The sequence below is a fragment of the Dryobates pubescens genome, chromosome 1 (genome assembly GCF_014839835.1).
Source record: "Dryobates pubescens isolate bDryPub1 chromosome 1, bDryPub1.pri, whole genome shotgun sequence".
NCBI lineage: Eukaryota > Metazoa > Chordata > Aves > Piciformes > Picidae > Dryobates > Dryobates pubescens.
Genome location: NC_071612.1, coordinates 22,482,755 through 22,493,887, shown reverse-complemented (window position 1 = coordinate 22,493,887; position 11,133 = coordinate 22,482,755). Strand labels below are relative to the sequence as shown.

General features: G+C 50.0%; 1 protein-coding gene across 1 annotated transcript in view; it reads right to left on the bottom strand.

Annotated features, from left to right (window-relative positions):
* Window positions 1-8,278: 8,278 nt before the first annotated feature.
* The window catches only part of PLXNA1 (plexin A1), a 124,444-nt gene continuing 121,589 nt past the window's right edge, over window positions 8,279-11,133 (bottom strand). The window contains exon 32 of the mRNA XM_054162857.1: window positions 8,279-9,291. Coding sequence (XP_054018832.1) covers window positions 9,196-9,291 — 96 coding nt within the window. The 3' untranslated portion in view covers window positions 8,279-9,195. The remainder of the gene's footprint in view (window positions 9,292-11,133) is intronic.

Below are 11,133 nucleotides of genomic sequence, written 5' to 3'. Positions count from 1 at the left end.
AGCAGGTACGCAGTCAGACCAGTCACCACCTTGAAAGGCTCCAAAGAAGTGGGGCTCCCTGAGGTATAGCATTACCCCAGGGTTTGTCAGCCTGGGATAGCCATGTTGGCCACACATGTTGGGCACCAGAGGGATGGGTGAAGCACAATGCTTCTCAACACTTCACTACATGGAAAAATTGCTCTTGACAGGCACAGCTGAGTTTCCCAGTCATGATCTCCAGTCTGTCCACTGTGCCTCACCACCAGCCCCAACAAAGGCGGAGCCTCTGAAAAAGGGGCAGCTGGCAGTGCCCAGAATCATGTCACCTGCCCACTGCCCCTAGTTTTGCAGGGGGGTGCAGCCTGCGTCTCCAAAGCTGTCAATCTGATGCCATAATATTCAAGATAAATCCATTTCCTCCCTTCTCCCTGCTCTAATTCCACCAGGGGAGACAGTCATTTTCCTGAAGCAATAATTTGTCTTGGTTTAAAAAAAACCCCAACACTGTGAAGCTCTGACTGCTCGTGGCACATTAATGTGTATCAGCTATCGCCTGCCACCTCCTAATGATCCCACCTCCGATCCAAGCCCAAAACTGTGGGCTTTTTGCCACTACATTTAATGCAAAGAACAAACATAAACCAGTCACCTCCCAGCGTGGCTGAGATTTTCATTAGTCCAGGCGGACAGAGGAAGGGGGTGTTGCTCTGCTTGGCCCTTACTGCCTTCGCAGTTTATGGATTTATTTTTCTCTCTTCCCAGCAGCTCAGAAGAAACTTAATCATCACCTCAGAGTGGAAAGAAACCCCCTGTCATATCCTTCAGTTTGCATGGCTATGTGATGCTTTTCTGGCCTTTCCCATGCAATGTTTGAACCAAACACATGGGCTGGCACCTGCAGCCCATGATAATGCCTTAAGCTGGGGTTTTCCATCCCATCCCATCCCATCCCATCCCATCCCATCCCATCCCATCCCATCCCATCCTTACAGATTTTGTGGATGTATTACAAATATATATCAAGTACAGCTTTCTATTCTGTATCCCTCGATATTTCCTGTGCATGCGAGCCAAAAGTCTCTCTCCTGTGGCAAAGTGACTGCTTGAAGGCCTCTTGTGCCCCCTAGAGATGTGGCAGGTCCCTTTTCTGCAGGATTATGGAGCTTAGGAGACAGTGACATACCTGGGACAGCCAGTTAGACCGGCTGCTCCTCTTTACCAGCAAGTCCCTGGGACATGGGTTGGCAGCAACGTGGGAAGGACTGGGGCTGCCCAGGGTAATGCTGCTGAAAGGGTAGGGGTGGAGCAAGCTGGTGCTCTCTGAACACAGGTTGACAGTTCTGAGTGTTAATGAATTACAGACTTGTCATCAGCTGGAAGAGCAGCCCTACTCTCAGCCCAGCCACTCAGACCCAGAGCAGGATCCTGGGGCCAGTGGGCAAAGGAGAAGTTCCTGCTGACATTTTGGCTAGGCATGAAGAAGTTGATGAGTCTAACAGTGTCTTTAGTGGTTTAAGCCCCAGGGGTCAAGCCTCTGGGGCTCTGAGCACATCAGTGGTGACACCAGAAAAGAACACACACTGGGGGACATTTAACCCCCTGGCCAAACCCCCCTTGTCCTTCTGGAGTGAAGCTCTCTGAAGGCACGAGGAGATCATCTTGCAATGACACTCACACCAAAGGCACGTGAATACCCATGACTGTGTGCCTGGGGATGTGAGCATGGCATACCACTCTGCTGCAGACCATGGGTCTCCATGTCCTACACCCACTTTACCCTGAGGGACTGTGCACGCTGCGCATTCTGCAAGGCCAGCACCACCATGTGCGTGTCCTGGCCCTTGCTGCACCTGCAGGAGAAACAAAAGAAGGATGAGAGAGAGAGGCTCAAAGGCAGGAGTGAGCATTCTCCATGGGAGCTGGAGAAGAGGGTGCACGGGGAATGTGGGAGACCACAGTAACGGCACAGGGATAGAAGTCTTGTGCCATAGCCCTGAACAAGACCTTCAGACCCTACCTGGATTCCCTGGGATGTGGCACTCACCTGAAGCCCAAATTTGGGTGGGATGATGGCACAAGAGCCTCCAGAGCCCAGGGCCAGCCGGCAGTGGCAGGCAGCGGGCTGCCAGAGGGAGCAGGCTGCCGGAGGGAGCCTGCTGCCTGCGCTCTGCGCTCCAGCCGGCACCAGGCGTGCTGCAGGTTCGCTGGATTACCCTGGGCTCAGGCGGCAGCAGCGGCGTGGCGTTAGTGCTGCAAGGTCCACATTTTATCATTTAATCAAATAAAGTGCATTTGTGGGTTACACAATCATTCGCAGGCCTTGATAATCTTTCTCTGCTTAGCTCTGCACTGGAGCCAAGGAGGCAAACAAAGACATTTGTAGCTGTCGTTGGAGGCCCTGGCTTCATGCCAGGAGCTCTTACTCCATGGGAATACCGGTGCAATTTGTATTGAAGAACATCCTGGTGATGGTGGAAGTCTAGATATTTATTTGGGCCAACCAGGAGGGTTGGTTTTTTTTTTTTGGAGCTTTTGCTCCCCAGTAAAACAATAAATTAAAATATTAAGAAGGATTTTTAAAACAACAACAACAAAACCCTGCCTGCAAAGGGCTCAGAGTAAAGTCCAAGAAGAGAGTTTATAGGGACAACAGCATGTCCTAGATAGGTATCAAGGTCATCCCTCCCCCTCTCTGCCCCTGTTATGGGCAGGGTGTGCTCCAGCAAGAAATTTCAGCTCCAAGGAGAAAAGCAATCTGTGGCTGTTTTCCCCCTGGAAAGCAGGGAACCCAACAAAGGATCTACATCTGTTTTCCCCATGGAAAGCAGGGAACCCAACAGCACTGAGCCCTAGGGAGGTGAGTTTTTGCAGGGATAAGAGGAGTCAGCTCCCCTTTTTGCAGTGGTAAGGGGTTGCTGAAGCCTAGACTGTGGAGTCCCCTCCAACACATCCAGCAAGGACAGGTCACCACAAAAAACCAACTTGACTCTGTGGAAAGACTCTCACCCCTATGCCTTGAAAAGACCCCAAAAGCAAGGAACACCCCACTGCATGTCAGATGGAAAATGCTTGGAAAGTGTTGTTTAAATACTATGCCCAGCATGACACTCACCAGCCTGATGATCAGAGGCCACCAGGACAGTTACAGCCACAAGATTAGGACAGATGAGGGCCTTTTTTGCCTCTCACACTCAGTGAAATCCTTCTGGGAACCTCAACACAATTCTGTTTAATGTGATTGTCTTAAAAAAACCACAGAAAGTTCTCCTACTAACCCTTGAAATGTTTAAGAGACAGATAAAAAAAGAGATCAAATCATTCTTTGTCCTAATGGCAGTATGGCTAAAACAGCATATGTTTAATACTTGATGCTGATGTTCTTCTCTTGCTGGAGAGTAGGAAAACCAGGAGAGAGACAGCAGAAAAAGCCATGCAGTTCACACATGTATTGAAAGCAGAGAAAACACACATTTAGGATCCACAGTACACAGCTCTGCCAGCCCAAACCCTCAGGAGTCTGGCCCCAGGAAGGGAAGACATCAAGGAAAGAAAAGGGGAAAACAAAGGCATCTTAATTTGTGTGATTTTGGTACAGAGAGCCCCAACCCTGCAGCTTGAGGATGCACCCCCAAGACTCACCTCTGCCTGGGAATGTCCTCTCACATCTGCTGTGGCCACCCAGCAATGCTGGGGAAGGCCATCACCATGAAGAGGGTGCCATGGTGGCCAGCTGCTGGCATGGCTTTCCTCTCCCAGTGCTTTGCTTTGGGATCCTGCACATCCTGTAACAGAGTTTTGGAGGTACCCAGAGTTACGAGGTAACACAGTGACATTATACACCTTAAAGACAAGGAGCAGGGTTGGAAAAGAGAGTGCCCTACAGTGTACAGAGCCTGCAGAGGCACAACTACAGCATCACCACACTACTGTGTACCTCTTTCCCACCATCCCCAAGCACCCCATCATGTAACCATGAGAAGAAGGACCAGTCTTGGCCAAGAGGAAGTGAAGCCATCCCAGCCCTAGTCAGCTCCTTTTGACCCCAGTGAGCAGTGGTGCCGCCAGGCAGGTATTTATCTCCTCTTGCAGCATCATGGACTCAGCTCCCTTCCAATCCCATCAGCAGCTCTGAGCGCAAGTGGAATCAAATTGTTTGAAACAATTCAATGCAAGCTACCTCCTGCCCCGCATGTATCAGCCACCCAAATCCAACCACCACCACCTGGCACAGCCCTCAAGTCTACTCAGGAGGTGTGAAGAGCCACAGCTCAGGGACCCCATCACCACACCCAGCATCCCAAGCGGTGCTATCCCATCCTCACCACTCTGCACCACGGCCACCCTGGCAGGGCCACAGATTTGATCGCTGTTCCCAGACAGGCCCTTCCCCAAAAGCCCCCGCTCCTCCCACCTGCATCAGCCCCAAAAACACAGGTGAGACAGCAGCTTTAGCAAAAATGTTTAATCTCTCCTTGATGCGTGTGTTTATTTACAAGTACTAAATCTGAAGAACATTAAAATAGGAAATAGCAGGATATTTACACGATCAAAGGGTGTCTGACCAGCCACGCTGGCCTCTTGCTTCAAGTCTGAAACAATCACAGAAAGGTAATCAGGACTCTGGATTATTAATTTTCTTTTGTTCCCCCCCCATCCCCATTTAATTTTTTTAAATTTTTTTTAAAACTATTAAAACTCTCTTGTCTCTCACCAGGTCCATGCTAGGTTCCCCCTTGCTTCCTTAAAGGACAGCTCGTTGTGCGCTTTGGTCGGGAGCGGGTGAGCCCAAAGGGGGTCCTGCCACCCTTCCCTTTGCTCCCTGTCCCCAGGCTGGGAATAGCCCCAGGGGTGGCACAGGGCTCCTGCTGGAGGGGGACACCGGGGCCAGGCATGGGGGACACTTCCAGGCTGGATTGCAATTTTTATTAATCCCAAACTGAAAAGGCAATGTGAGCAGAAGGGGGAGGTCAGGGAGGGACCTGCTTGCTGCAGCAGCTGGGGATCAACCCACAGGGTTCATCTGCCTCCAACAGTGGGGGCAGAGCAGGAGCTCCCCAAAATGCAGGCTCAGGGCAGGGGATGCTTCTCTGTCTCACCCCATTTTGGGGCACAGGTAAAAGGAGTCCTGTGAACGCTTCCCAGACTCTCCCTGCCTTTGTTTGTTCCTAGGCAGGGTTAAATGCAGACGGTCAGCCCGGCTCTGCTGCTGCCAGGCTGGGGCAAGGGAGGAAGGACAGGCTGCCTGGCACAATTAAGGACACTGGGCATCACACAAAAGGCAAAGGTAGCACCAAGAAGCATCAGAGCTGCAGGCAGCTTTGCAATGCCAACCTCACCGACCACCAACCTCCCTATTAGAGGCAGCAAGGAGACCCTGGAGGGGTGAGGAGGTGCCAGGGGGATCCTTTAGTGGAGCACATTGGGCACCCCAAACCTCCCCAGGAGGAAGCCAACAAAAAAACATCCACAGAACCATACCTCAGGCTCTCAGCATTGCATGGGGCAAGGGGAACTCAGAGAGGGAAGCCAGTCCAGAGAGCACAGTCATGCCATGGCACTGCCAGCCTGCCTGGTACAGCACCCTAGAAACCTCCCTGCTGCCTGAGTCCAACTCGGGACCACCATGGCCAAGAAATTCACCTGTCCCTCTGGCCCAGCAAAAGGAGTACCCACAGCACTGCTGCCAGCAAAGTAACAGGCTAATAAACCCCTTGCTCTAATGGTGCTGCCAGCCCTCTTTTGCCAACAAGGACATTTTCAGAAGAATGCTCCTAGAAACACACTTCCAACTGGCAACAGGGAGAATCCCATCATCCACTCTCAATCATGACACAAACTATGCACTTGGCTCCCTTAACAACATCCAAAGTTCCCCAAGACATTCTTACCACTGAAACAGGCAGGACCCATTGCACTTTTGGATGGAGACTTCAAAGCAACCACTCCCCTTCCACCAGATTGCAATGATCACCCACACATGGTCATCATCATCCTCCAGGTGATTTCCAGGACTTCCACCAACACCACCCAGCCAGCAGCACCACGAGAAAAAAGCTCTGGGCCAACCTTCCACCAAAGGAAGCTGTGGGCAGCCCTCCACCCCATCACAGTGAGTTCTGCAAACGAGCCCCCAAGAATCACAGAATCACCAAGGTTGGAAGAGACCTCAAGGATCACCAAGTCCAACCCGTCACCACCCCTGAGGAGGATCTTGTCCCAACGGAGCACCCAGGGAAATGCTGGCAGCCAGCAGCGGCCTTGGCACGAGTAGGCACACAGCTGTCCTTTAAGGCTCTCCAAGGACCACATTTGAAATCTGAACTTTTTTTTTTTTTTCAATTTTTGTTGGTTTTGTGGTTTGTTTTTCTTCTTTCTTTCAGATGAGAAAGGGACAAATTCATTTCAAATTAAAAAAAAACCCAAAACCCAAAAATAGAGAACAGGTCTAAACAAACCTCTAATATTCAACACTTGCAGGGTGATTTTTTGTTTGTTTTATGCTTTTTTTTTTTTTTGCTTTTTTTTTTGTTTTGTTTTTTTAAATCTCTTCTGTCTCTTAAAAAGATCAACTCAGACTAAAATCTAGCACAGTCATGCAACAGCCCACAGCTCTCAGAAATCCAGCGACAGCTCAGGGTTCACAGGTTAAGGGAAAACGATTATTACTTCTTTTTCCTTAGTTTTGCTGTTGTGGTTTGGGTGGTTGGTTTGGTTTTTCTGTCGTCGCGGTTTTGTTGTCATTGTTGGGGTTTTTGGGGTTGTTGTTTGGTTTTTTTGTTGTTTTTTTTTCTTTCTTTTCTTTATAATCAGCATCTTCTCCTTTCCCTCCTTATTAAAACAAAACAAAACCAAACAAAAGTACAACACAACGAGAGACGCGCAGGCTTCAACCGATTGTTCTGCACGGTGAGGAAAAGGCTTGGAAATTACTTCCAGACCATTTGGTATCCTCTTTCCTTTTTTTTTTTTTTTCCCCTCTTTCTCTTTTTGTTTTCTTTGTTTCTTTTTTTTTGTTTCTCTTTGTTTCTTTTTTTTTGTTTGTTTGTTGTTGTTGGTTTTGTGTAGCAGTTTGTTTTGTTTTAACCGGCTGCGTAAACTCGTTTCATATTTATCCCGGTTTGCTTCTCCCTCAGTTAACTACACAGCACCCCACTGGGGCACGAGAATTAGATTGTAACCACGTATATATATACACACTTTTATTTTTATTTTTCTTTTTTTTTTAATTAAAAACTTCATTATTTCTCCCCTCCCTCCCCCCCCTCCCCCACCAACCACCACCACACGCACCCGCCCCACCCTTCCCCCCTTAACTTGCAATGTAAGGGAATGGACAGAAATCAGCTGGGCTTCTTTCCGCTTGGATTTTGACAGCCACCCGCTTCTGGCAGAGTCTGGCCCTGTCTGCCATGGCCTGGGCAGCCGTGGGAGCTCTCAGTACAGAAAAGGAAGGGGTTTTGCTCTTTTTTTTTTTGGGGGGGGGGGGGCTTTAGTTTTTGGTCACCTGCTGCCATTTGGGGCAGCATTTGGAACCTTTTAATGTCTGGGAAGCACAAACCCACAGTATCTGACATTTTGAAGAGGGCAGCTGAGGGAGAGACCTCAGGTTTCCAGCAAACTCCCAAGCAGGGCGGAGGTGGCGGAGGGGAGATGGGGTGACAGCAAGGAGGGAAAGGGGGAGAAAGAAGGAAAAGACAGAGAAAGAAAGGTCAGTCTTGGGCAGAAAGTCCTGCACATGTTTGGGTTTCCTGGATGGAGGGAGCGGGCAACAGTCCTGTGGCAGCTGAGCATCCCAATGTCTCCATGGGCTGGTCACCCAGCAGGGTTTGCTGTGGGATCCTGGTCAAGAGACATGGAGGAGCTGCCTCCCTTTTCCCAGAGGATCTGGTCCCTTCCCCTGCACCAGCACAAAAAGATGATGGAGGGGAAAAAATAATAAAGGGGCTTCATTCAGGCTGCTCCAGTGTAGGGGGATCTGCCAAAAAAAAAAACCCAAGCTGGCTCTCCACAACAGCCCCCAAACTCCTGGGCTTCTAAAGCCATCTATTACCCTGCACTGTCCCAGGACAGGCAGGAGCAGGCAGCACTGCCCAGACCTCCCTCTGGCCACCAGATTAGGAAAACAAGGACGATCTCAACAAAACACTGACCATCCCTCACTGATTCCCCCAGGAAAATCAAAACCAGCCTTGGGATCTCCTTCCCTCTGAGATCCTGACCTCCAGAACCACTCCAGCAGCATTTTAAATAAGAGCACCTATTCAGCTAACAAAATTCCCACCTTTGTTGGGGTTTTTTTTTTGTCTTTTTTTTTTTTTAATTATTTTTTTTTCTGCACTAAACAACATTCAAATAAAACATGGCACAGGACATATTGTAGAAATATCAAAGCTCAGGAATTTCTCCCTTTCCTGCCTACCCCCTACTGCTCCCACCCCCAAATCTCCCCAGCATCAGTCCTTTAGCTTATCTTTTAAAAACCAGTTTCGTTATTTTGTGGCAAAGATTTAGAATCTTCTTTCTTTTCCCCCTCCCCTTTTTTGTTATCAATTCTTTTTTTTTTTCTTTTTTTTTTCCCCTCTTTAAATTAAAAATTTTGTTTCTTTCATGTAAATTGTGCAAATATAGCAGTTTAACACTAGTGGCAGAAGGCCAGAGAGAGAGAAAAGGGGGTTAGAGACAGAAAAAGAGAGGAGGAGGAGAAGGAGGAGAAGAGGGGGCAGATAGCTGCAGGGAAGGAGGGGAGAGCAAGTCAAGTACAGTAAAAATAGAAGCCCACCCACCCTCCCTCCACCAAATTAACAACAACATCCAAACGCCAGCCCAGAGAGCCCCGCGGTCCCGACCCTCCTTCCTTGTGGGCTCAGGGGCTCTGCCCGGGCGAGGCTTGCCCAGCGGGTCCCATGGGGCAGGCAATCCCCTTCTCCTCCACCCTGCTTCGCCTCTCTGCAAGGTCCCTGCTGCATCGCGGTGGGCCTGGGGGCTGTGTGTGGTCGGGGGGTCACATCGACGTTGCTGCTGTTGTCGGGATTTGGGTTTTTTTCCGCTAAAGCGCGAGGTTTCCTTGTTCGTTCACGGGAAGCATGCGGAGGCACGGCGGCTCCTGCGGGTCCGGCCAGCCCCAAAGTCTTCTTCTGCCCCTGGCTGCCGCTGGCCGGCCCTCCCTCCTGCTGCCTCCGCTGCCCGGGATGCTGGCACCACACCGCCGCCTTCTCAGCTGCTTAAGGCCATTGTGTCGATTGCCTGCTCCAGCTTACTCCTCAGCCGCTGCCTCCGGGCCTGCTCATCCTTCTCCAGTGCAGCTAAAATCTGGGGAAGAGAGAGAGAGGAGAAAATAGGGTGAGGAGATGCCCTCTGACCCAGTGTGATTCAGAATCACAGAATCAACCAGGTTGGAAGAGACCTCTAAGATCATCAAGTCCAACCAATCACACAACCCTAACTAATCAACTAGACCATGGCACTAAGCACCTCATCCAGTCTTTTCTTAAACATCTCCTGGGCAGCCCATTCCAATGGGCAATCTCTCTTTCTGTAAAGAACTTCTTTCTAAGATCAAGCCTAAGCTTCCCCCTGTACAGCTTGAGACTGTGTCCTCTTGTTCTGTTGCTGGTTGCCTGTCACCACACTGGCTCATCAATGACATCAGGGCAGAGAGATGTGAACATCCATCATCAAACGAATTGCAACCCCAAAACCAAGACATCTTCCTGCCTGACTTCAGCAAACCTGTAACCTGTAAGCTGTATTTCAGCCACCATGATCAAGCCATGAACTGCTTCCACAAGCACAAAAAAACCAAATCCATAAGGCCTCAGCTGCCACCAGCGATAAAACCCTGCTCATCTCTACCCAAGGTGGATAACAGGGGGACACTGGGGTGATAGAAAAGAAGACCAGATAGACGCACCAGCAAAGCCTGCCTTGCTAAGAGCCCTCAGTCCTGTGCAAGGAGTACACCCACAGACATCGGAGGATGACATTCCCACTTGAAATCCCCTTTCTCTAAACAAGGTCCTGGCCACGATGACAGATAGCAGGGTGGAGGGATGGTCCCCTATCTTGGGCTGGATGTAGCCATGCCAGGTCTGATGGAGCAGGAGGGTCGAGGAAGAGGCTCGGAGTGGGGAGAAGGAAGTAATGAAGTGTAAAATGAAGGGGCAGTTGCCCTCCCAGCAGCCAGAAGTCTCGTCTCACTAACATTGCGCCACCAGAACAGAAAAGCCGATTTAAAAAACCAAACCTGACAGGAATCTCATCTCCTCGGGTGAGCTAGTTGAGAGAGCAAATTTTTTTGCAATTAAATATCAAGGCATCCGTCAAAGGGGACTTGATTAACCATTTCATTGGCTGCATAATTGGAAACAAACTGTTGTATAATTAATAGACTTACTAGGAGGCAGGCAAAGTCCATCAGGAGCCCTACAGGTAACTTCTTAATGGGGAATCAGCTCCCTTTGATTAAGAGCTGCTGCAGTGCCGGCGGGCTGTGGAGCGGCGCACAGGGCGTGCTGTGCAGCTTCCCCCACGCTGCCATGCAGCAGCCTCCGGCCAACACCATGATCTGGCTCTTGGCCAGGCTTTTTGGGCCAGGACCAGGGTGGTCCCTGTCTACTGGGGCAGTAAGAGATGCCTGACAGAGAATCTCTTCCCACAGGAAAGCTGCATCTCATCACCAGCATCAGTTCCTGAGGACAGGAAAATTCACCAGCAAGAGCTGAGCCCATCTGATTTACCTCCCCTGGCAGCAACAATCCTGGGCTGCAGCTGGACTTCCAAGAGAGCTGATGGATTCTGCCACAAACCTGCTACTGGGGACACTCCCCCATCATTCATCTCCACAGCCACTCTTGACTGCGCCTTGTTACACACAGCATAAAACAACAGCACTCACCCGGAAATCACAACCCCATGTACCTGAAAGGTGGCTGAGCTGAGACTGGGTAAGACTGATTCAAGAAGTGGAAGAGGAGCCTCTTCTCCCCACCTGCTGCCTCCATCTCTTCCAATAAGACAGCTGTGTATTCTGGGATGCTGAGGTGTTGGAATATTCCAACCCCCCCTGTATTTAGTTGCTCCTCTTTTATGTCAGCCTTACAGAAACACTGCAGGCGAGGGAAACCTGTGCCGAGCGTGGAGATGCAGGTTTGT